This window comes from Pelodiscus sinensis, chromosome 4 (assembly GCF_052426305.1).
Source record: "Pelodiscus sinensis isolate ZL-2025 chromosome 4, ASM5242630v1, whole genome shotgun sequence".
NCBI classification, from domain to species: Eukaryota; Metazoa; Chordata; order Testudines; family Trionychidae; genus Pelodiscus; species Pelodiscus sinensis.
The window spans coordinates 27,859,130-27,886,040 of NC_143055.1; the positions used below are offsets into that span (position 1 = coordinate 27,859,130).

Consider the following 26,911-nt stretch of genomic DNA (forward strand, 5'->3'; position numbering starts at 1 on the left):
CCCTGCCACTTTGCCACTCAGGTTTAGCCCATCCCAATACCATAGAGAGACAGAGGGATGGATGGATGGGCCAAATCTGTGTGCTGAATGCTAGTGGGCTCACTCTCCAACCTTCCATTCCAGGTCTCACTGTACTCTTGTGTAGGTTTATGTAGCAAAATAATACACTTAGTGACCTTCCCATGTCTTTTGCCCCCTTCCATACCTCTACCATAAGATTTTTTCTGTGCCAAAAATCACAGCCTTAAACATACAAGTGAATGGGAGTAAGTCACTGTTCTCTGCCTCATGAATTGGGCCACTACTTGGGAGGAGAAATGGAAACATGGACTGGAACTGTCACAGAACTGTTTGAAGTTTTCTTTTTAGGCTACTGCCAGCAGTTCCACAGAGTCTGAAATCTTCCCCCTCTCTCGCAGGCATGACACCAGAAGACACATGTAAGTTTGGTGCCTTCTTATCAGCTGGCCGAATCACCAATCCTCAAGGGGCAGGAAATCAGTGTTGCCACTGCTGTCCAAGAGGAAGAAAAAGAAAATATGAAGCTCTGGATTCTCAAGAGGGAATGAGGAAATATCTTCTGCCACTATTCCCATTCCAATTTCCATTGACTGAAGAGCATAGTTCCTGCAGAGAGAGGAATGTGCACAGTGAATGTGGGCTGAGTTTGTGCACAAAGGAGGCTGAATGAGAAACATGCATAAGAGGGTGGCTGGGTGAAGCTGAAAAAATGTATAAACACAGGCTGTGTCTACACTGGCGCGATCTTGCGCAAAAGCGGCTGCTCTTGCGCAAAAACTTTCTGCCTGTCTACACTGGCCACGTGTTCTTGCGCAAGTAAACTGACGTTCTAATGTATGAAATCAAGGCTTCTTGCACCAGAACTCTGACACCCCCGTTCAGGAATAAGTCCTTTTGCGCAACTGTTCTTGCGCAAGAGGCCAGTGTAGACAGGCAACATGAATTTCTTGTGCAAGAAAGCCCTATGGTTAAAATGGCCATCAGAGCTTTCTTGCACAAGAGAGTGTCTACACTGGCATGGATGCTCTTGCGCAAAAGCACTTCTCTTGCGGAAAAGCATATGCCAGTGTAGACGCTCTCTTTTGGAAGAGTTTTTGCGTGATAACACGTCAGCGTAGATGTAGCCACACAGTTTTAAGAAACAGAAGGAACAAGTAACAACACAGAAGAGGGAACTCAAATGGTTAGTCTTCAGGTGCATTTGGAGATGGCTTAACTAGATTCACTGCTGTAATTTTTCCCCCTCATTCTATCAGACCTCTTTTACTTTTCCAAGATTTTCCTGCCAGGCCAAAAGTTGCAACTGAGCCTTTGGATATGGCTGAAGAAGCCCTTATAATAACACCCTCTAGAGAAAGTGTGAGGAAAGTGCTCCCATCAATGTAATTTTCACAGAAGCAAAAACATCTGAATGTCACTCATAGGATTTCCAGCCACAGCACAGGATCCAGGGAATCATATATAGGATGCAATCAGGGAAAAACAACATCAAAATGTACCAATGCTTGTAAATCCAGATATGTTAAGGGGTCTTGCCATAAGATGCTGAATAGCAACAGTAAAAAGGACTTTGTTTGGTTTGTATACTTGGATAGCTATAAGCAAAACTCTCTCAAGCATTTATAATACATTCATTACATTGTGACTTGGAGTTATTTGTCCACGGATTCAAAAATAACACTTCTTTCAGGGCACAGAAGGTTTTCTTTACAACCACTACAGCTAGAAACTCTTTTTTTTTTTGTAAATGCGAGAGTAAAGTCTGCATTTAGTCACATGCTTTTTTTCCCCCACCACAAAGAATTTTTATACTTATCAATGAAAAGCAGATTTTCCAACACCTGCAAATTATATGAAGTCTTGGTTTTTCACCTGAATCATAAGTAAACTAGTGTTTCTGTGTCCAAACTTTAATTTCCTACTAGAATGTCAGTAACAAAGAAAAAGTTGAACTTTTGAAATTCACATTCATGATGGAGATTTTCAGGCATATCTTATGAACACATTCAGATGGGTGCATAACAATACATACACTGCAAAAATGAGGACTCCCATGGCATCTTAAAGAGAACCAGATTTATTTGGGCATAAGCTTCCATGGGTAGAAATCATTTTGTAAGATGCAAGTGTACACGCTGATCACTTTTTTGTTGCTAGTAAATAAGAGTTCTTATCCTCTGTGGTGCATAGTCACCTATGCTTTGCCTTATTTGGCTCAAGGCTGGTTATGGATCTCAGGTAATCCACAATTCTGTAACCATTCCACTTGTTAATTACATTCCTAGCCTTCACAGAAAGAAAACTTTGAAAATGTGAACCAAAATAAAACACCACACTGGTGACTTCCAATACCCGGAAATAACAGCTCTGACCATGATAGTCATTCTGGTCAGTAATGTTGTAGTTTTGAAACCTTAAGAATACAATTTGAATATTAACATACAAAACTTATTTCAGCAGCCACATCCTGCTACTGTGTTTGTCCCAGAACTCTAGATTCCCTCTTTATGCCTTGCCAAGACCCCAAGTTCCTCCCTATGCCTATCCAGATCCCAAAACCTGTCGCTTTTGCCAACTTCTATGATGCAACTATTCCCTGTCAATACAAAGCATGCAACATGCTGAAAATGTGGGAACAATAAGGGAAATTGGCTTTAATGTTAAAATAAAAACCACAAAGGCAATTAGTGATTGCATTATCATATTTTGCCTTTATTAGGGACTAGTCAGCCAGTCTTAAAATTCCTAGTTTGCCCATTGGAGCCGATTCTCTTGGGACAGACGGGAATAGGAGGCTGCTCAGCACCACTACTCCTTGCGCCCCACATGACAGATGCAGTCGGCCACAGCAGCCTCCCCTGCTGCTGTCCTTCTCAGAGGGCTGCGCTCCTGCGGCGCACAGCGAGGAACCTTCCTCTCTGCCATTCGCTTCCCCCAGAGGTCTTTGGAGACCCAGCTGGCAAGACAGCTTATGGTGTGATTGTTCCACCCCCGCCACCCCCCGTGGGCCTCGAGTCCGAGCTGGTTGGTCTCCCTGCTGGGACGTGGTTAAGGACAGCTGCTAGGAGCCAGCCACCGGTCCCCGGGTCAGTCCCTGGCCACAGGTCGCGACGACGGGGGCGGCGGCTCGGCTGCTTGAGCTGGGCGATCCGCACACGCGCTGCTACCCGGGGACTAGTGGGGCCGAATGAGAAGGCGGGGCGGGGGCTGCATCCGGCGGGACATTCCGCGGCGGGAGGGGACAGAGAAGCTCCCGGGGAAGCGCTGGGTGCAGCCCGGCCCCAAGGAGCCGGAGCAGCCGGGCCCCGGCACTGACCTTGCCGGAGGTGCCGTCCCCCAACACTACTAGCTTGAGCTGCCGGTCCGGACTCTCCTCTTCCGAGTCCGACATGATCCCTGCGCCCGGCGGGGCGGGGCGGGACGCGGGTGCCGCGCTCACGAAGCCGGTATCGGCACAAGGGCCGTATCCGCCATCTTCCCGTGATGCGGCCGCTGTCGCTAAGACCGAGTCTGGGCGAGACCACCGCGAGGCTGGACGGGAGGAGAGCGAGAGAGAAATGGGGCGGGGAGTCAGCGACCGCTCCCCAACGGGGAGGCTCGCTAGGCAATCTGTCCCGGCGCCCTGCCAGCCACCCCTGTCCCTGCGCAATAATAGCTTCGCCTGGAATTCTGAGAGCGTTGATGGTTCAGTCCCTTCTTGACGCTCTGCGCGGTAACTAAGGGCCGTGGGGTGAAAGGTCACAGGGCAGGGGGCGCCGCAATTGGCTCCTCCCTCTCCTTTCCCCCAGTGGGCGGAGTAAGAAGGGATTCCCCGCCCTCTGCTCTGTCTAGCGAGCAAGGCCCTACGGGGATTCTTTACCCTCTGCTCAGGAGGTGGGATGGTGGGGCGGGGCAAGAGAATTCTCCGCCCCCCCCCTCAGGGGCGTGGCATCGACTTGCTTCTCCGCGCGAGAGGCGGAGCTGGGCTGGGGCCGGCAGCGGGCTTGGCGCTGGTCGAGGTGCTGTTGCTAAGCTACGCGAGTGGCGCCGTTGTCATGGGACGGAGGCTGGCTTCCCTTCACCCGTGGGCGGGCAGGGGGCCCCTTGCCTAGGCCGCCTGGAGGCCTGCGGCTTCGGCCGGCCCCGGGAAGCAGCCTTGGCCTGGGGAGGAGAGCCCTGCCCCCAGGCTACTGCCGTCGGGGGAGCGGATCCGAACGAGACGGGTGCTAGAGCTGCCAGGGCGAAGTCAAGCAAGTCTCTCGCCCCGCCCTCACCTTCTGTGCTGCTGCCCATGCTGCGGAGCTGGAGCCGTAACAGAGCCTCTCCCCTTTTGGCCCTGTGATTCATGGCACGGGCCAGGGCGACGGGCAGCCCCTCTGTCCCCAAAGGAAGCAGCTCCCCCAGGGCCTGGGCTCAGATCTTGTTTCTTTTTGGTACCTGTCTGCCCTGCATCGCAGCTAAGAGCCTGAGCTGGACCTCAATCCTCCTTGTGTGCAGGGAGCAAGAGAGACAGAGGGGAGGAAGCCCTGCCTGGGTCAGATTTGAATGCTGTAGCCATTGGCGACCTTGTGTCCTAGGTCCCAATGCCTCTCACTCAGGTTTACCCCCCAAACAACACACCTACTAGCAGGGAAGGGACTCTACCAGCATGCCACCCAACTCTGGTCAGAGGCCAAAAGGAATCCTACCCTGGCCCCTCTTCACAGTACTGTCCTGGAGTAGGTTCTCAGAATTGGTGGTAGCATGGCCTGTTCTGTTTAAAAATGGGACTAATAGTCCTTTGCTTCATCCGCATTTCCAGCAGCTGTGTGCATTGCTCATTAAGTTCTGACTGGAGAATCTTTTCATGGATGAGGAAGATGCTCAAAACATCCATTTTAATTCTTTTCTTTAATGAGTTAAGTAAAGGCCTGTGCTATCATATAAGTATAAAAAGCCAAAAAAAGGCTGAAAAATTGTATGCTAGCAGACTGTGAATCCTAATGAGTATTTAACATGGTGATATTCTAAACAAAAATGTCTCTGCTACGCTTGTAGGGGTTTCCATTGCTTCAAACGGACATAACTGATATTTCAGGCTTCAGAGAAACAGTCCTGGAATCTTTTTATATAGACTGTGGTAGTGCCCAGAGACCCACTATTTTAAACACTGTACAAACAAAATAAAGGATGTGTCCTGCTTCTCTCGACCTCTGAGTTTCCATAGCAGGCAGATACCTTGTGGCTATGTCTACACTGGCATGATTTTCTGAAAATGCTTTTAACTGAAAAGTTTTCCGTTAAAGCATTTTCGGAAAATCGCATCTAGATTGACAGGACGCTTTTCCGCAAAAGCACTTTTTGCGGAAAAGCGTCCATGGCCAATCTAGACGCGCTTTTCCGCAAAAAAGCCCCAATTGCCATTTTCGCGATCGGGGCTTTTTTGCAGAAAACAGTACTGTGCTGTTTACACTGGCCCTCTTGCGCAAATGATTTGCGCAAGAGGGCTTTTGCCCGAACGGGAGCAGCACAGTATTTCCGCAAGAACACTGACGATCTTACATGAGATCGTCAGTGTTCTTGCGGAAATTCAAACAGCCAGTGTAGACAGCTGGCAAGTTTTTCCGCAAAAGCAGATGATTTTGCGGAAAAACTTGCCAGTCTAGACACAGCCTGTATGTTTGAAATTCAAAGAGGCAACAATGCCATCATGTACATTGTAAGAGGCACATTTGTGCAATTCTTTAATGTGTTCCCCAAGTATTTTTATTTTATTTTATTTACTGGATAGCATTTTTTGTAATCTCACCATTCTTCCTGGATAGTCAGGTCTAAATCCTGAAATCACACAGATATCAGGATTCTGCCTCAATGGATTCAGGGTTATAACTACCTTCCCTTGTTTGGATCATTCACACAACAACCATAAAGAAAGGCATTTTTTTTCAAAATCATGAATATATAATGGTAAAACAAAAAAAAATTGGCTCTGCGGGCAAGTGGCTGCTAAGGCCTGCTGTGGTCGTGCTGCACTGTGTGGCGGGGGGCTGCTCCAGTCCACCAGGGTCACGCTGCAAGAGGGGAATGTTCGGGCCAGCTGTGGAAACCAACCACCAAGAAGCACACAACTAGACTCAAATCTCAACAGTTCCATTCTGATTATTAGCTAAGTGAAAGACACTTAGGCGCTCGATGCATCTTTAAATACTTTAAAATAAGTCCATACAATAAAAAAATTGTAGCTCTGGGAAAGAATATGTCCTACAAATGCCCAAGTTGCCTTAGGAATTTAAAGTTGTAACAAGTTTGAATAAAATCAAAAGCTTTTTCTTCACTCTGATATTCTCCTTTTACATTTTACTTCAGTGTAATTGAGCGGAGAACCAAGCGCCAAATCCTAATAAAACGTAGTTGTTCAACCTAATTAAGTATTTCAATACATGACATTATTATCAAAGTTTCCCTTTCAGGGTAACTTTGGAACTAAAATGTTTTTATCATTTTTTACTCTTTTATTCTATTAATTATTTGCTATCCATCAAGAATGCTGCATAACACACAAAATGAAGTCAGTGCCTACCCCAAAAAGCCTGGAATGTAAAGGCAAAGGGGATAACACAGGGCATACTGAGAAGTACTGGAATTTACAACCTGAGTACATTTTGTAAAAGAATGTTTTCTCATGTTTGGCAGGCAAACCTAATCCTCATGATCCAAAACTCAATTTATGCCTCTGCAACCACTAGGAAAGAATCTCAGAAGAGAGATCTTGAATTGGGGTTTTTATTTTCACATGTATTGTTTATGGTACAATCCAGTGTTAATTGCGATACATGTTCCATTTTTTTAAATTTTACTCTCTGTTTAAACTGTATATGATTTTCCTTGTAAAAGGGCTTCATTGATAGTCCTGAAAACCCCTATCAACAGAAAAGACAAGTGTAAACTCCACTAATGTGCCTAGTCTTAACCTGGAGTGACCAGTTCTCCATGTGAGAAGGTAGTTTAGTCTCCATTGCCATTCAGTCTTTGCCCTGTACTTTGTCAATATTATCTTTAATTTTGCTATATGCACATTTTTTTCTAATAGTTGAATTAAGACCTACTTATTTCACACGTCACCACATAGCCTTCAAATAGTAATGACTGCCTGTCACTGCTGACCTGTCTGGATTTTAACTGAGGACCCAGGGAAGAAGGAGCTAATACCAATCCCCTACAATATCTAGTCTCCCACCTCTACATACTAAATGAGCTATCCTAAATAATTGTAGCTTACTCAATTTAGGCCTCATTTTCACTCATTGCTGTATATTTAGACATATATTTAAATCAAGTAGTATTAGGAAAAGAGCAAAGGAGTCATGATCTGTCTCATCATATAGTGGATATGTCTACACTACAGAGTTTTGTTGGGAAAACGGACTTTTTTCCAACAAAACTTGAGGAATGTCCAAACTGCAATTGCATTCTTTGTCAAGAAAATTGAAAGAACAGAGGGTTTTTTCCAGCTTTGGTGATCCTCATTCTACAAGGTGAAAGGCTAGGCAAAGTTTTTGCATAATCAGAAGTGGGAAATTTGGGCACATCTCCCATTTAATATACCCTTAGGATAAACACTTGAGGCTTCTTGTTCCAAAAGTATCTTCTTTCCAGACACAATATTCAATATAGTTGTTTGAACTCTTAAATCTCACATCTGTCAGACACCGACCCACAAGGAGTTATATGCAATCCTGACCCACGAAAAGGCATAGAAATAGAATCACAGGGCTAGAAGGGACCACAAGGGTCATCTAGTCTAACCCCCTGCCAAGATGTATAACCCATTAATTTAATACAATAGACTCCAAATATACTTATTAAAAACTCTCTTAAGGATATAGCAGGAAAGTGCTATATCTGTCACAGCAGCAATAGCAATTCTTCATCATTTCTGTATCCAGAGCACTGAACAGGTATGAGTTAACTGACTTGCCTAGCATCCTGTGAAAGAAATCATAGAACTATCATCCCTCTTTTATAGAGACAAAACTCCATAATCACAAAGGTACTTGGGCACCTAAGTCTCAATATTAAAGAGTCATTGTGATCCACAAAACCACTGCTCAACTGCCACCTAACCCTGTAGTTGCTTGAACTCACTTGGTGCCAAAATTTCCACTGTAAAAGTTCCCTCAACCCCTAAGAATCAGGCTCTGATCATGCATGCTGCTGCCTCACTCAGTGCATCCAAACATCTGTCTCCCATCTTAACCCCTATGTGATGCACAAATTTGGGAAGGATAGGTAAAGTAGCACCTGTCTCACCCAGGGGGCTTTTTGCTCTGAACTTACCTACCAGACTGATTCCCACTCAATATCTGGATGGAAGAAGAGGTGCCACTACCCACCTTATGATTATTAATCCAGTGTTTCGAGTATTCAGCCAGAATGTTCAAGACCCAAATTCAGTTTCCCCCCTCTGCCTGATGTGGGGCAAAAGGATTTTAAAGATGGTCTCAAGACCACTTGGGGCATTCTGATGTGTAGATCCCTTAATCTCTTCTGTTTAAATTGTTTTACTGTAGACATACAGCATGGGGACTAGACTCTGCATCTCTCATGTGGGAGCCCTCACCACCAGCCAGCCTCTAGTGTCACATGCTATCTTGCACTCTTTTTATTTCTGGCCCAATACATAGCCAATCCATCTCTGCTCAAGTGCATGCTACCATGCTGTTGAATTCAGTCCTGACTTGAGTCCAGTAAATCATATGTTTGCTGAATGTTGTTAAAGTAAAGACTCCGAAGGTTTGTTCCTTCCTAATTAGCTCCCCAGACACCTCACTTTTGTTTAAATAGCCTATAGATGAGGAAGGATAAATGAACCTTTGGCCAAGCAGCTGCTTTCCTGAAGCAAATCCATGTAATGTATGCTGAGGTTGAACCCCATAGCTTATGGAAAATATCTGCTACCAGGGTCATAGCTCCTTAAATCTCTAGTCTCCGTTCCCCAAAAGTTTGGACAGTAATGCCTCATACTTCCCAAGCAATACTGAGGCTTTATCTCTCCATCTGTTTGTCTAACTGACATGCATCAAACTGAAACAACTCCACTGGATTCAGTATATCCTGACAGTCAGTGAGAGGAAAAATCCGTTGAGTATAGACACCCAATGGGTCTGAATCTCTTGTGTGGTCATTTACCCTACTGTAAGGTAAATTTGAAATGGATGTGAAATGTTTCCATTCTGATTTGATATCCTTTCCTTCAGCACTGTGCACTGGTGTAGGGGGATGGAGAGTAAGCTCCAGTAGTTTTTCCACTATCCCAAGAGGCTGTGTTTCAGCTGAGCTGCTTCATCTCAAAATGCTAGTACATGAGTCACAGATGGCAGAAGTATCAAAGAAGTCAGTGTACATTGTCAGGAGATGGTCAGTGACAGGAGAGACATTCAATAACTAGATGCAGGTATGTAACTTGTCATACTCTGCTTTGAAATTTTATGTTTATTTTTGTCACTATTCAGTGTTGCTAACAAACATTGTGAGGCTTGGAAAGAAATTGTTGATGACCTATGCTCCCTTGGGAGATAAGGGCAAAGAAGAAGAACAAACTTTGTATTTGCACAACATTGATACCATTTGCACAATAATTCTTACTCTGATTATTAAATTATTATACCATGTAATTGGTATAATTTCTTGGCTTGGATGGTAGGGAGCTAGAATTTAAAGACATATTTCCCATTATTTTTCTGTGCTATATAGAACAAATTAAAATAGGGATTTTGAGTAGTTACTTCCTAAGCAAATATGATTTGCAAAGTTAGATGTCTGAGGGTACGTCTACACTGCACACTTATTTCAAAATAGCGCATTTACCCTGCAGGGAAGCCTCAAAACTAGTGTGAGGCAGGCTTCCCTAATGTAGATGTGCTATCTCGATTTAGAGCCCCTGGAGGCATTGGGAGGAATAACTTAGAATGACCCTGGTGAGGAGCTATTTCAAAATAGCAGAAGTCTACACACACCTTATTTTGAAATAGCTATTTCAGAATAGGCATTATTCCTCGCAGAATGTGGTTTACAGATCTCAGAAAAAGGCATCTGTTGTTTTGAAATTATTTTGAAATAACGGAATAGCTGTGTAGGGTATGTCTACACTGCATAGCTATTTTGGGATACCAGAGATATCCTGAAATAGCTACCCTGAATCTACACAAGCTGCCCATTACCAACCCTACCCTGGCAAAGTCTTTCATGGGATTATTAATGTCCACACTTGGGCATGAACTAGGTTTTACACCATAGCTAAATGATTTTTTTCAGTATGTTAAAATTATGGTGTGTGTGTGTATGTATATGCATATAAACATACAGCATTTTTGCAAAAATTTTAATATCCAAAAGATCAGCCCCTTTGCATTTTTATGAACATTGTATTTATTATGTGTTAGAGAAATTATATGTATTCAATGGTTTTAGGGCAAAAAGACGAGGGAGTCACTACAACCATATTTGAATTTAGTATATAAGGGCCAGATTTTCAAAAGAGTACTATCTGCTCCCATCTGGACACCTAAGTGAAGCTGCTAGATTTTTGCTCATCCTCAATGCCCAGCAGCTGCCATTGACAATAGTGGAATGTGCTGGATGCTGTGCAGTTTTGAAAATCTGGTCACTTGGCAGGTGCCAAAGTGGGAACTAAGCTCTTTTGAAAAACTTGGCAAATAAATGTATGCACTCTTTAGGCCATTTCCAGCAATCATCATTCAGGAAAAACTGCTATTGTACCTGATAGCACCATTCAAATGTTAGCAAAAGTCTGTTGTTTCATTCCACAAGAACTTTTCCAAAACACGTCTTGCTGTACTGTGGTATTAACTACCATGTGCCAAAATTTTCATTCAGCCTGCAACTTTCAACATCAATATCAAGTTCAGTCAGTTAGTCTTTGGACCAAATCCTTTTCACCTTACTTACAAAAGTGGTTCCAATGAGATCAGCAGAGCCTCATTTGGCTCCAAGGCAGAGAAACTGGACTGTGTGACATCACAGATTGCTTTATTTTATTTTATTTTTTACTTTCTACAACTTTGTGAGAAAAACTATGTACAGTCTATAATATAAAAGCAACTAAAAACACCACTCAGTCAGCCCATCAGTGACATGAAACATGCATACCTGGGTTCTGACAAGGATATTTTGTGAGCAAATGTAAATAATGAAGCTTTAAAAGCACCAGTTTAAAAATGCTGAATGGTTCAGAGCTGTGCTTATACAAACTCAATTTAAAAGGCTAGAGGCCTCATTTTGAGCCACTAAAATTCAAAGTGACAGAAACCTACAAATTTTTATTGCTGTGCATTTAATAAAATGTACATTTACAAGCTGTCAGTTTGAAATGTTGAATAACTAGTAGTTTAGAATGGAGAACAGCAGTTTGGGTTGTGCTTGAGGTTCATTACTACCTACTTATAATGTTGCTCAGATACTCAAAATAATCCTTCAACCAAGCACTTTTGTTATCTCTATTAATTCAACACTAGCACAAAAAAAATCCATTGACTTTGCAGTAAGGTCAGCAAAAGGAATTTATCAGGTTTCCATAAAGTAATGTGTAATTAAGAGCACCTTTTTCCTTATTTAATGTGCTAATATGAGAACATTTGAGCCAATGTCCAACTATTGCTTCATTTCGGCAGCTGTCTGGGTTTTTGTTAATTTATGGACTCAATTATGTAGACTCTTAAATCCACAGCAATGGTGGGTGGTAAGGTAGATGGTTAATGAAGAAACATAGGGTAGGAAACCCCTTTAATGCCTGTTTTATGTGCATCTTGGGTAATGTTTTTTGGAGAACAAGGATCAAAGATTGTAACTTTAGGAAACTCTCAAGCCAGGAATAAACATACATGGTTTTAAGACACCCCTAAAAATTATGAGATGGCTAGTATTCCTATGATTTTGTGGTCTTTTCTAAAACAAAATATTAAACCAAATGTTTGGCTCTCTATAATAAAAACAGATTATTTAATGGTTTCCAGGATGAAACGTGAGAAATACCATTCATAAAGGATTCCTAGTAGTTATGTATTATACAGACTTCCTCATTTTCAGTATAAATGGAGACCCCTATAGAAATTCTATTAGATATTATTTCCTCTCAAAGGGACTACACATGGACTTTTTTAATTAACACAATTTGCAACACTTTCCTCATGTTTTCGCTAACAATCTCATATATTTTGGAATCCCTACCAAAAACGTTTCAGCACTTTCTCTCATTACAAAGTGTTATAGTATTCTAAAAAAAGAATACAATGAATTACAGTCTATACTTATTTTAATTAAAAACAAAACAATGTTTAAGTAACCTTGAGGTTGTAACTGCCCCATCCCACCCACCCCCCAAAAAATCCATCAGGAAATGTAAAATAAACATTGGTTCACCATCCTTTACACACCATTAGGCCTGACATTTGAAATGAAGTGAAATTACATAGATAAAGTAATGTTTTTGAAGACATTCTGTGGTTCCCAACACATTGAGGTTCTAAAGAAGCTGCTATGGGTATTGAACACTTCAGCTCCCTCACTTCAGAGTGGGTCCAGCTACAGGCGGGAAAGTATTGAAAATTATTATATATTATTATTAATTATTATTATTTGTTACCTGGACACGCGTAAGGTAATGGTGTATGCTAATTAATTAAATGCCAATTAGCCTAATTACTCTAAAGAAGATTGCAAATGCGGACCCTCTCCCATATCTAGTCACCGGGTAGTCTCAGGAACTGGCGCAGAAATAAAAAACCTACAATTTGGTTAGATTTTAAAACCACAGGACTATATTAACACAGAAATAATAATTGAACATACACTCCTTGGGGAAGTCCCAAAGAGGAAAGAAAACACAAAGTCTTACGGCGCAGGGACGATTGTTGAGGTGCTGGCGACCTACGAGCCTTTGGTCCTTTTGGGCCTCAGGTGAGGAACAGCCAGGAGTCTCTCGACAGATGTCTCAGGGTCGAAGCTGGCGACCTCAATCCATTGGTCCTTCAGGCCTCAGGAGAGGAACAGCCAGGCGTCCCATGAAGAGCTGAGAAGAAATGCTGAATTCACCTTCCGCGAAGCACGATTCTTCAGGCTCTTTGGCGCCGCTGGAACAGACCATGGTAAAATACCTGTTCTAAGCTACCCTAACCTAACTAAAAGGAAAACTAACTAAGTCGCGACGCGCCCGCCGGACAAGCTCGATGACGGCCGACGTGTGAGGACCGACGCGAACCTGATGGACAGACTCGACGATGATAGCTATCCTAACTAACCCTATCTAAAGGAATAGACCTTCCGTCTATCCTTAAGAGAAGAGCCTAGGCTGGGATGCTCAACCTAACTAAGCCCGACGCTAAGCCCAACGCCCCGACGTCACGCTTCAACTGCCATTGCGTGGACTTATAAAAGGTGGGCTAATGAATATTCATGAGCATTCCACTTTGAAATGATTGGTCAAATTGGAATGCTCATATGCATAATTTTAAACCTATTGGTCAGGGGATCATAACAAATTAACATAGAACTTAACAGGTAAATTTCAAATATGAACAGACAGGTAAACATTATACATGCAAGACGTGTGGTACGTAACATATCTTACTTGAGCCATGGCTCCCCAATTGATTGACAGTTACCCTTTGATTGACAGATGTTATAGTAATGGGTCTCCACAGTTTAAGGCATAGGCATACATATTATGAACTCATCTGAGCAAGGTTGTTACATTTCCACTCAATTACAGTTGTTACATTCAAAACTGATACAAGCACCATATCTCAAGGACAGATACATTTTAATTCTGTTACATATTATTGTATTATAGTGTGGACAGGAGTCTAGTTTTGTTATGTGTGTCAAGTTCAACTTGTCCTGATCCAACTGATGAACACTCATGTTCAGCACCAGGTTGGGAAAAGAACGTAGGGAATAAGGAGTAGCATATTTTGATACTCAGGCTTTTTCAACTGTAGGCAGGACTGTTTTTCTTAACACTTCTCATTGGTGCAACTTGACTGCGGGAGCAAAGTTGGGAGCTACAAATGTGGGCAGGCCACAGGTGGCTATTGGCATTTTAACTTGTGTTATCTGAGTTGCTCCAGTTAGGGCAACATGCCAATTGGCCAGACAATTCTAGCACTCCCACTTTGGTGTGGGCAAGGGAGTTCTATTTTTAGCAGCATAGATGGGAATTCTTTTCTAAACTGTGAACAAGGCCTTGTCCCTGTGTAAGCGAAGTTAGTCACTGTGATCAGAGCACAGAGTTTTGGAAGTGTTTAACCAGCTAGGTACCACGCTGTGAGGTAAAGGGTGCATAGTTGTGGACGCAGGAGAGAGCTTTGGTTCTGCATTAGCAAGTTCGGGATCAGCGGGAGAGAGTACGGGGTGTATACCGTCAAGCATAGGAGGAGTGGAAACCAATGCTGTCATGCCCATGCAGGTGCTAGCAATATTACTGTGGCTCCGTTGAGTTTGATTTTCTGCAGGATAAGAGGTGTAGGCAGAAAAGCGTACATGAGGGGCCCACTCCAGTCAAGGAGAAAAGCATCTCCTAGAGAATTGTGGCCCGCTCTGGAACAATAAAGGTGACATTTCTTATTGTCGTCAGTGACGAATAGGACTATCAGAGGCATACCCCACCAGCAAAAGAGGGAATGGAGAACTCTGAGGTGGATCTCCTACTTGTGATCTAACGCAAAATTCCTGCTGAGGAGATCCTCCATCGTGTTGCTGATGCCAGGTAAATAAGATGCCACAAGTATTGGAATTGGCAATGCACCAGTTCCATAGACGGATTGCCTCCACGCATAGGGATTGGGAACGTGCACTTCCCGGACAATTATATAATACATAGTCGCTATGTTGTCCATGAGAATGCTCACTGTGCAGTTGCGGATCTGCGTGTGGAAATGTCTGCAAGCATTGGTGACAGTTCTCAGCTCCAAGAGGTTTATGTGAAGTAGAGTCTCTTGGGGTGACCCTTGGCCTTGGATGGAGAGTTTGCCGACATGAGCATCCCATCTGATGAGGGAGGCATCTGTGGTAATATGTCATCAAGGTTGCGGTTGATGAAATGGAGTCCCTGACAACAAGTTCCAGTCTTTGGTCCACAAGTGGAGAGAAGATCTGACTGTGGAGGCAACGAGCACCAATCTGCATACGTTGTGTTTCATAGGATTGTAGATTGTAATCAGTCAGTGTTCCAACGGACGAAATTGCAGTCTGGCATGAAGGATGACGTATATAGTGGAGGCCATGTGTCCCATAAGTTTGAGTGCTGTCAGAACCTGTACTGAACGCTTATAGAGGAGCTTGTCTAGTAGTTGTTGCATTGCCTGAAATCTGCAGATGGGTAAGTATGCTCTTGCGGTGATGGAGTCGAGGCAAGCTCCTATAAACTCTAGATTTTGAGTAGGTTGAAGTGTCGATTTGTCCTTATTGATGAGGAGACCTAGGAGAAGGAATGTCTGGGCGGTAACACACAGCATTTCGGAAACTTCTGCTGACGAATGACCTTTTATAAGACGCAAAAGCACATGCTAGCATAGAAGCTCTCCTCTGGAAGAGCTTTTGCAGAAGAACTCTTCTGCAAAAGAGTTTTTGTGTGAGAACGCGCCAGTGTAGATGTAGCCTTATAGAAAAAAAAAAACACAAAAGCTCATGATACCATCTATATGTTTTGTTAGTCTATAAAGTGCTACCAGACCATTTGTGGTAGCCTATCCAGAGATGGGAGCCTATCCAGAGATGTGTGGTCTAAATCATGGGAACAGCCTTTCTATGCAATTGTCCAGAAAAATATTCACACTGTTTAAAAGGTCTTTGTATACAGAACTTCAGAGCTCTGTCCTTTTCTGAAGGCACAACTCACTATATAGCATATGAACTGCAGCAGCTGCCTATGCAAGGATACTATGGCTACGTCTACACTGGCCCCTCTTCCGGAAGGGGCATGTAAATTTCACGAGTCGTCGTAGGGAAATCCGCGGGGGATTTAAATATCCCCCGCGGCATTTAAATAAAAATGTCCGCCGCTTTTTTCCGGCTTTTAAAAAAGCCGGAAAAAAGCGGCGGACATTTTTATTTAAATGCCGCGGGGGATATTTAAATCCCCCGCGGATTTCCCTACGATGACTCGTGAAATTTACATGCCCCTTCCGGAAGAGGGGCCAGTGTAGACGTAGCCTATGTGTTTTCTCAAGTTCCTCAGTGGTAAATATTGCACCTTCAATGATAAACTTAATGGCAAAGGAGACAGAGCTGTGCAATAGATTAATGTGAAGCCTAATACATTACACAAAGGAGGCTAGATATTACATGCTTGGCTCATGAGTCATGAATGATGGTCACAGCACATAAATATGCCTGTTCTACCTGGATGCATTGTGTCTTCATGCTTCAGACTATGTAGGCGTACATTAGTGAATCATTCCTGATGACTAGTAGAGTCTCTTACTGCTATTATATCATTGTCTTTAATTCTCCCTTCCCCAAACAAAAGTGTAATTCTATTTTACTGTGTTGCTGGTCTATTAAACAGGTTCTCAAATGCTAAAGACTTAGCTTGGCCAGGTCTGTATCAGAGCTTTATAAGTTGTATAGCAGACTTTGAATAGGCCTTCTGAGCAAGGACGAATATCATCATACCATAAATTGCAAAAAGACAGTTAACGTTTCTATTTAAGTTTTCATCATAATGCTTCAGAATAAACTTCCCTTGCAATGAATGACTTAACACCTCTATGACATCTATTGTTTTGGGCTACCTGCAGATTCAGGCATGTTACACATTTTGAAGTGTTTCACTGTAACACAAAGGGCTAGAAATTTTCAATTTTTAAATAGCAGCTTAAATTCTAGCGTACAAGATGGCAAATTCAGAAGACGAGTGCCAACTTGACAAAGTAGTGGAAGTTGGTTTAGTTCAAAAGTTGAGGAACAGAGATGGGAACAGACAGCACAGGGAAAGTGCTGTCTGCTCCAAGGGGCATGACACTATCCTTGCTACTTACATGGAAATCTAGCTAAGAGGTAGTCCAGTTCTCTGGTACATTGCTTCCCTCTGAGCAGTTGCAAGTGGGTACCCAATCATTTGTAGGATGGCTCCTGCAAAAGAAGAGTGGGCTAACTGAGTATTTCTTACAGGACAGCTCTGGTTTCTATGCAGACCCTACAGGGTTAGGGAGGACATGTGTCTTCCAAAATCTTCAACCCCACAGTCTCCTCTCACCAACAGAAGTGTAAGAAAATTCTGTGGGTAGATCCTCACTCTCTTTTTCCATATTGTTTGAAGAAGGAGCCTTTAGTATTTAGTAAGTCCCCTATTTTCATTACCAGAATAGAGGAACAACAAAGTATATTAACTGAAAAGACAATATTTTGGAAAAAAATATTGCAATTTCTTAGTCATCATATTTTAGTTTTAGTCCTTGTTTCATGAAGTTCAGTACAAGCAAAAGAAATTAACAAGTGTCATTCCAATGAACACTTGGTTTCACTTCATTATCCTTCTAGCCCTTTCATGGCCCTGAGGCCCAGTCTATGTCCAAATGAAGTCAAAGGCAATATGCCAGTTGGTGTCAGTGGATGTTGAACTGGACTTTTAATTCTGCAATCCTCACTTAATCGTCACCCTACACTGAATTCCATTTATTCAATACAGGCACTTTAAAGGGAATCATTTTTACACTCCTGAATATAATCCCAGTGATTTGTTCCAAATGCGTAAGTAACAGAAAAAGAAACCCCCACCAGATACTAATTTTACACAACAAAATCTGCTTCCCAGTATTTTAGACATGGGAATACAGTGTATTTTCTTGAGTGTCTATGTAATACAGATGATATACAAACACTAAATAATCTTTACAATAATGAAGCACCATTAAATTAAATAGAAATAGGTTTCTAGAAAATATCTGTCCGTGCTCTTCAGAATGCTAAATGCAAAGGTTTTTGTTTTAATGTGTTTGTTCCAAGGAGCCATCTCTTTGTAGAGTTTAAAAATAATGTGTATGCAAGATAAGTACCTGAAAAACATATCTTCTTCTGTCCAAAAGCATCTGTCTGTTAGCTGTCTGGGATGAAGGTGGTTGATCCTAGTGGTCAGAGCAGGCATCAAGCCTAGTAGCTAGGATCAGAGCCATAGTTGGTGCAGCTGCAGGCTTAAGGGCTGTCTTGTAGGCTCTGCAGCCAATCAGGCAGCCTGTTGCAGGCCCACTGTACTGATGAGCCTTCCTGGGTCTATCTGCTGCAGACTGTGCTTGCTGATACTGCAGTTACTCCTTTCTGAACCCAATCTTCAGGAGGGCTTCAGGATGGGCGCTATGATTTCCCAACATGGGACAGGGGATCTACGGAGGAAGACAAATCCCAGAAGGTGCAATTGCAGGACATTCTCTTGGATGCAAGGGAAGAGTGTGTGTTTCTGACTAAGGAGAACTTGGCCTTGGCTAATGTGACTAAACACATTCTACCAGCTTATTAACTGGTAGCTCCATTTGGAGTAAACATTGAGGTTGGGATTTTCAGAACTGCCAAAGAGCTGTAGGGGCACACAACACACTGAAAGTCAATGGATTTGCACCCAAATCATTAGGTGCTTCAGTAATTTAAGAGACACCCAGGTTATTGCTTCTCACCCTGTGCTATGAAGAAGCCTCCTTTATTGGCTTCTCAGCAAGACTAGAAATGAGAGACTCAGGTAGATCACCAGGGTAGAGCTGGGGGAAGTTTTGTGCCTGCATAGTTAGTTTGCTGAATTAAACATTGGGTCAGAGAGGGAGAACAACTCTACAGCCTGATGTTCGGAGACCCACCAGGAATCCAGTCACTGCTTTAGTAAACAGCTTCAATGAGAGGGACTGAAGGTACATTTACGCTGTGGGGCTATTTCGGGATACTTCTGGTATCTCCAAATAGCTACTCTGCATCTACACATGCTGCCCATTATTTCAAAATATTTTTCGAAATAACGGGCTCACTATTTCACCATTCCAATAAACCTCATTTATTTCAAAATTTGGCACTGTGTAGATGCGCCAAATTTCAAAACATTTGAAATAAGATATGCAATTCGAATAGCACAAATTGCATATCTTATTTCAAGTTTAGGGTATTGTGTAGACGCACCCTGGGAAGCCTTCCCTTACAACAGGGAACAAATTCCAGGCTCATATTCCTGCTCCAAATGAGGTGTTCTGAGGACTGGACACGGAGTCTCCAGGCCATCTGAATGTCCCAAACAGGAAGGTACTTCAGCCTCAGCCAGTTTAGAAGTGGTTTCCCCATTTTCTTAGCTTTTAATAATATAACTAAAAGTTGTTATAAGAAACTGAAACGCAATATTTTGTTCTGGGTTAGAAAAGTCGCTTTATTCCTCCCTTAAGATTCCTTTCTCCCACTGAGAAATAGGATTGGCTTTACTATCGCTCATCCCTCCGTGTTTCAGTTTAGCCAGCAAACGGAACAATCGGTTATTATTAGCACAGCTCTACCCCTGGGATTTCTGTCCCGGGGGATTGACTTCAGCCTCTTCCTTGCTGTATACTGCTTGCTGGAGGATCACGTCGTGCCCTCTTTTGACGCTACGGAGCCGCAAACTTTCTGAGCCAGGAAGCCAGAGCTCCTGGTAGCCAGTTAGCAGTAATTGCCTGAAGTGCCATAATTTTTAACACGTACTGGGGCTGATTTTCCATCGCATTTATATCGAACTCTAGGGCTGAGAAAGTATTTTGTTTAGTTCTCGGGGCAATTGCAGTAACACCTCCGACATGTCGGGAAAGTTTAACTAGAAATAAACCTTCTAATGAAAATATCGCTGCGGGAATGAAGAAACTTTACTCAAGCAATTCCTGTAATCCTTAAGTATATAAGTGGACATAGCCATCGCTCATTGCCATAAGTCTGAACCTAATTCCCCCATAGTAACGAGTCTGATATAAAGTTTGCCTTGTTTGATCTTTGCATCTTCATTTTACGATAATCATCTGGGAAATCTTCATTCTTCTGATTTTATAAGAAGTCAATGGGAGATTTCCTTGCACATGAGCTATGGAACTGGGCCAACTGAAATTTAGATGGTATAGACAATGCAAAACGAGGCACTAAATCGAGACTCGATATTTCTATGCGGCTTTTAATTTCTTTCGACTACTTAAATCCGTTGAATAATGACTCCAAGTATTCTGGATTTTCCACAGTGGTTTTCCCTTAGCGGGCAATAATCAGCTACTGTTTTGTGAGCACATTTCTGTCGCCTGCACCCGCTGTAAATGAGTCTTGGCTGAATGCTTAGATCCCTTTTGAATCAAGGAAAATAATGCAGAATGACTTAAACGAACTCCATAAGCGAAGACAACTAGAAATTCTTTTCTTTCTCTCTGTCTTTGTAGAGGGCACTGCCGGGTGATTCGGAATGTCATAACGGGCATTTCTTGCTGCTGAACTTCAGAACAGTCTCAACTCCCAAGATGTTATGCGAGGAAGTCCTCTGCCCACTGCAGGCTCCCCGGCATCTCCCAGCTTGAGAAACACCAGATTTCTCTATTTGCATTCAGAAGCTGTGGGATTTATTTTCAAGGGGGACCTGACAATCGACATCCCTCTGCTTCCTTTCTCCCAAATGAAGTCCCATAAGTCCACACACGCGATTGTAATACGCAGAGAGTCAGGCAAGGCTGGTGTCATTGTTTGCCCGCTGCTCTACAACAAAACTGCGCGTAATGAACTGTAATATATGTGATTTCTATTATGTTTAAGAGGCTTTTAGTTTGTTCAGCTCTATGAGACCCTTGATACCTCTAAAAGTAGGAATTCGCGTCACGTGACGGAAAAGAATGTGAAAACAGAGTGAATGAGCTGGAGAAACAAACTATAAATCCAGTTTGTCAGCATCTAGGAACTGGCACTCTGGGCTCCCGGATTGCAGAGGCTGATTCCAGGCGGAGGTAGTTGGTGCTTTGGTACACGTAACTTTTCTTTGAGTGTGACTTTGGAGTATCTGGGTTGTCCTTTCAGGGGCGCAGAGAGATTCTAATCCATCGCTGCTGTTACAGTCAAATGGACACAGCCTCTTTCCCTCACTGACTCCTCTCCACTTCCCGTAGCGCCCTCGGTTAGTTTCCATCTAAACTGAACGTGCGATTCTAATGGTTTCACAAGTTTCTGACCAGTGCTTTTGAAGAGGGTGCAATAAAAAGAGACACCAAGGAGCAAATGTCAAAGTCGATCCGGGTAAACATTTAGCAAGACGGCTGAATGTGAAGCAGCAACTTAAACTTCCCTTTTTTTTACCCTCTGCCCCGATAGCTCCAAAAATCTCCCCCCCCTCTTAAGAGCTACAGCCGCTGAAGCAAATGCAATACACCGAAATCCTTTAATTAAAAAAAAAACCCCGAGCGATGCTGTGACATGGTAGGCTCCTTTTTAAAATGCATCGGTGTACATAGAAACACATTCACTCTTCGATCTATTTTGGCCTCTGTCTGGGCTTCTTTTCTGTACAGCTAGGCCCTGTGCTATTTTTTGAGATGAGGTTGACGTGAATAGATAATTTTGCCGGAGACTGGATTGCAGGATTTTGCCCGGTGGGAGTGTAATATCCTCAGCTGATTGCGGTCTAAAAAGTGTTAACAATAAGAACTGGGACCCACACTTTCAAATGTTTCCTGTTACGGCAAGTTTCTTAAACGTTAATGCTTTCTATACCCCTAAACTTGAGAGACATTGTTTAAAATATAAACACATTTGGCGCGATTTAGTTGCTACGGAACTTTTCAAGTGATCGAGTCATTTTAGAGATCTTTGCACTTACTGGCATTAAGATATTGAATAATAAATGCAGTATATGCACGCGGGCAGTTAGGGGTTCAGAAACCACACAGTGAAATCCGAAACCCCGGGAAAACAGATTAAATATAGCCAAATGGCAATCTTGGGCAGAACCCCGCCCTCTTCATTCAGGCAAAACTCACACTGACTTAGGAGCAGGATCGGGTCCTGTTTATATTTTACAGTCTCTAGAAAGATGTCTACGACTTATAACCTTTCACTGAGTGAGTGATCTGTGTAATTATAAGATACCACATTGCTGTGGTTTTCAGTTTGCTAATCTGTATAGACTGATCCTCTTGAAGCAGGGACCTGATCCTGCTCTCATTAACTTCTGCGGCTGATCTCACTTTTATTTTGTGTTTGTTGAGTTTACTTTGATCGGTGCCTAACAGAGCCAATGGCCATGTTTGTGTTCTGTGGGAGGGCCCTGCTCCATGACTAGAGCTGCTAGGCCTACTGCAAAACAAACGAATATGATAAAAACATACACGACAGCAAAGATCACGCTTAACAGCTAGGGGCAAAATAGAAAATGGATAGCGAATGACGGAATGTGGCGCTGAGTCCTTCATGGGCTATTGTGCTCTTTGACAGTCCGTGTCCACGAGTTCTCACTGCTAATCAGCAGAAAGACAAGCGTGTTTCTGACTCGGGTTTTGGACTCTCTCTCCTCACCCGCCGGAAGCACGCGGGCATGGCTTGTTCTCTAGCGCATAACGGTGCATTCAGAAAATAAGGATCCGAACGAATTTCGATTTCGAGCTGACTTCCTAGTCCGGGTTTTCTAGATTATCAGAAGGGAGCCCTGTCCATCCGGCAGCGAACAGAGCAAAGCCTCCGCAGCAGATCGGTGCTGGGCCTGGAGCCGAAGGAAAGGCGAGCCATCACTCCAGGGTTTATCCTCCACACACCTTTATTGTTGCTCGCCGGGCCTGTCTAATGCTGGGGAATTGCTCCGCTTCCAGAGGCCCTTTGCTGCACGCAGGGCACCATGAGTCTTCACTTATCGCTGGGATGGGAATGGGACCCAAGCAAAACAAACCCGCGCCGAGAACCCCGTGAGCCCAGGTAATTATCGTGGGCCGCCTCCACTTAAGTCTGAACAACCGCAGACTGGCAGGGGACACTGTGACTGCCAGTGGTACGAGCCGAGAGGTATTTCCCAGCCCGGAGCGCGGCGGCTCAGGGGTCTCGCGCGCCCATCGCTTTCTCACGCACGTGCGCAAGGGGCGCGCAGCGGGGTGAGCGCACAACAGTGCCACGCAAACTGCGCGCTGGCCTCTGGCGCCGCGGCTCAGCCTGCGGTGGCAGCAGCTCCAGGCTGGTTTCCCAGCTGCAGGCCCAGCGGGGGGAGCGAGGGGTGCGCTGGCTGCAGAGCGGCCCGCTGCAATGGCCCCATTATCCACATATGGCGGGTGGATTTGGGTGTCAAAAGGCGGCGAATTAGAAATGGTAATTGGCCGTCATTAGAGGCGAAACGTGATCTGTCACCGCAACTGGAACATGTCTGGGCGCTGGCGAAAATAATTTGAGTGATTAGCGCTCATTATGGATGTCAAGCCGCGCCCATTAAGTTGTATAAAGAAATTACCCTTGACGTGCGAAATCACACTGCGAATCGACAGGCTTGGCGGGCCGCGGGAGGGGGCGGCTTTGCTCACTGCGGAGCGGCGCTCAGCGCAGCTAAGCCCGGGCCAGCGCCAGCCCCCCAGCCCAGGCGCGGCCGGCGGTGGCCTTGCCCCTCTAGGGCTCCTACGTGCCCCTCTAGCGCTCGATCCGGCCACGCTGCAGACAGTCTGGGCAGCAGCTTTGGGTGTCCCGCCCCCTTGGGACAGGACACAGTCGCATCGCTCAGGGCCTGCGCTTGTGGGATGGGGATCACCTGGAGGGCTGGGCGGGTCCTGGACACCGCAAGGCAGCTAGTACTGCAAGGAGGGAGAAAGGGCGCTGTATCCTGGCAAGCATTCGCGGGACAGGCAGCGTAGCTAACAGGGCGGGCTGCCTTGCACCTTCTTCCAGGGCGGTTTCCACACAGAGGAAGGGAAGGAGACAGACAAGGTCTCGGACCCCGACTGGCTGAGGACACGCGGGAAGCTGCCCTCTTCGGGGCACATCACCACCACCTGGAGTCTTTGACAGGCCTTCATTTCCCCCTCCCCGCCCCATCGCCTGAGCTCACATCCGCTCCCCTTCCTCTGACTGGTGGCAATAAAGGTGCGTTTAGAAAATGTCACTACTTTCCCTGCGCTACAGCCAGGCACCCTTCCCCCTCACCCTCCGCCCCCACACCCATCCTCCTCATTCCTTCTGCGGGAACATATTGAAAAATGTTTGAAACTCAGTCGCCAGGATCTCCCGCTTAGTAGAAAATATGCCTGAAATAACGACAGCCATGATTATCTCTTTTAGAAAGAGACTAACCTATTTTTTAAAGTAGAGCGAGGTGCAGTTACCATGAGATACGCTCGTTTATTTTAATCATGCAATTACTTCGGTCCGATTGCTGTATATTTCTCTCCCCTTCATTTCTCTAAATACCTCACATAGGTCGCTTGATCGCACTGCAATTAACCTGATGTTTAAGAATGTTTTGGAAACATTACAAGTATAGACGCATTCTTAATGTATAGGCCTTCAGTTCTCCTATGGATTTTCAAGCAAGATCCCACATTGAAATCAGACCAATAGCCCGAGCTTCAGTTTGTGCAATGGAAATCGATAGGATTTTTGGTTTTGGTTTGTAATGTAGAACGAGAACAAACAGGCAAAGAACACTTCCTGTTCGTTGTATGCACAAACAGCTAGACTGAGAGTTCAGATGCTAATCTCAGTGAATGGAAATGAAAATGAATGCCAAGGGATATGACACACACAAATATTAGTATTTACAATAGGCAAATCAGGGCAAGCTTTTTTTTCCATCTCGAGTTATTGGAAAATATTTATATAAAGCCGTATAAAGATCCAGCTGTTTCCACTTTGTTCTTAAGTTTAATTTAGTGACTATAAATCACGCTTGATTCTATGAAATTCTGTAATAGCTAAAATGCATCTTTCTCTCTTTCATTTGCTATTACTCTGCAACCCCATAAAAAAGAAGAACCAGCCAGTTTGGGGGGGGGGGGGCGGGAAAGGAGGGAATCCGCGTGTATTATAGCTGCACAGATGGAAAAGTAACATACTTCTCCTTCTCTAAACGTTTTCGAAATCGAAATGAGACGATCTGACTTGGTCCGTATTTCTGTTTGCTAAAAAAACTCCAGTCAACTATCAATTTCCCCCAGGGATCCGTCTAAAGGCTAATCCACAATTTCATCTGCCTGTTACGCCCCTATACAACCGTTATTTTTGCGAATTCTCTTGTGCAGCCAATGAAAAGGGAGCCTACCTCGATATTACGATTAGGAAACCAGGTAGCTTCTCCGTTAGAACATGAGCTTCCGGGCAAGTGACCATCCAACGGACAAATATTTACTTTTTAGTTTTGATTCTTTTCGTTTTCAAATCTGGGTTGTTCACCAAGAAGTCACAAATAATCGTTCTTGCCACAGCATTTCATCCCTACTTATCGGTTCTCTCCTACTACCACTATTGCAGTGGCCACCCTTAATTTTTGTTCGTCAAATTTGCATCAGGATTTTCCACCTCCTAGGGCTCCTCTCCCCAGAAGCAGGGAGCTGAAAATCAGACTTCTGTTTGCTGCTCCCGACTCCTCGCCATTGCCTGGCTCGGATTTCGGGTCCGAAGAAATCCTTGCAATTAGCGTGATTGCCATTAATTACTAATATTCTTCCTAAATTGTAAATCGCCATTTTGTTTTGCAATCAGCTGCTCATGACAAGGCTGCAGTGTACCGATCGCAGCCTCAGCCCCCTTGTTTCAAAACCAGCACCGGAGTTCTGAGCGTGTTTTCATTTCCTGGTTTGGCTCTGTAAACCTTGCCCCGATTATACCATTCCGTTAATAAATGATCGCTTTGTCTGGCCAGCGGGGCATCAAGCCGGGGCTGGCCATAGGACGTGTGGCACAGGGGTGTCCACACGGAGTCTATTACAGCCACTTACAAGCTGTAAATACAGGGGCGCTCTACAGCTGCAGGTAGCTAATTGATCGGCGTCAATTGCTATTTATTATTTTAGTCGCAGGAACAGAGAGACAGGGGAAATCTGTTGGGGATCCCCCCCCCATCCCAAATCTGAGCTCTTCCTGCCGAAGAAGGGGAGGTATGTTCCCAGGCCCCGCACACAAGTGTATATGTAACGGCAGGAGATAAATAGGAGATAAGGAGAGTCACGCAAGAGCCCTAAAGGCAACTGGCCTCCCTGCTCCTGAATCAGATTTTCGATGAAAACCACAAACCGCGCCCGGGAGTGCAACTCTCCGTCGCCTACAACTGTGTATATGTCACTTCGCCCTGGTTTGTAAGGAGGCAGCGGCGAGGGGATTTAAATCGTCACAAACCTGTCTCCTGGCTGAGCAGAGGGCTTTGGGCTTAACACATTGCACCTCAGATGGGAGACCCGAGCTATTCCCAGACCAAGTACTTCCCTGCCCGGGGAAGTCAGAGGTGCTGAGCCCGGGGGAAGGAACCGGGGCTTGCCTTGGATCATTCTCCCGCTGTCCTCTGTTGCCAGGCAAGCAAGAGGCGATATTGACGAGTTCCCAAGGAAATGACACCCAGTCTGCCAGCCAGGCAAGGAAGGGGCTTGTATCTTCAAGGAAACCCAACTGTGGCTAAAAAATGAATATCGCTGTCCAGTCTCTGTGCTGAGATAACTGCTAGCAGAGCCCTGCCCCTGGGAGGCATCATTGCAAGGCGGAAATAGGAGAGATCTTGAAATGACTGACGGTCTCTAGCCTTTGGAGGTGGGGGAAGAGATTGGGCAGGGTCTAGCTAAGTAGCCCTGATTCTGTCTGGGCAGTGAGGGGTCCTTGGGCCCCTGCAATCCGGCTTGGGAGTAGTACAACACGCGGGCCGCTGATTTCCTCCAAGCTAGGAGCAGGGAGTAGGTGCCCATGCGGACTCTGTGCCAGCCGAAATCCCTAGACCTGTTCG

The 26,911-nt window shown here is 44.5% G+C and overlaps 1 protein-coding gene and 1 long non-coding RNA gene across 10 annotated transcripts in view; one reads left to right on the forward strand and one right to left on the reverse strand.

Annotated features, from left to right (window-relative positions):
- RAB28 (RAB28, member RAS oncogene family) overlaps positions 1–4,022 on the reverse strand; it is a 110,588-nt gene extending 106,566 nt beyond the window's left edge. For 6 of the 9 annotated variants that reach the window (XM_006128171.5, XM_006128170.5, XM_075930727.2 and 3 more), the window contains exon 1: positions 3,338–3,717. In XM_006128171.5, coding sequence (XP_006128233.1) covers positions 3,338–3,412 — 75 coding nt within the window. In that variant the 5' untranslated portion in view covers positions 3,413–3,717. Of the gene's footprint in view, positions 1–3,337; positions 3,724–3,880 lie in introns of those variants that run through there. The other 3 variants (XM_075930724.2, XM_006128166.5, XM_089777813.1) reach the window with 3 other exon arrangements.
- On the forward strand, positions 3,744–20,780 carry LOC102450793 (uncharacterized). Its single transcript, XR_012904371.2, has 3 exons — positions 3,744–3,894; positions 9,237–9,433; positions 20,415–20,780. It is a non-coding gene; the product is annotated as an uncharacterized LOC102450793 (long non-coding RNA).
- The last annotated feature ends 6,131 nt before the right edge of the window (positions 20,781–26,911 follow it).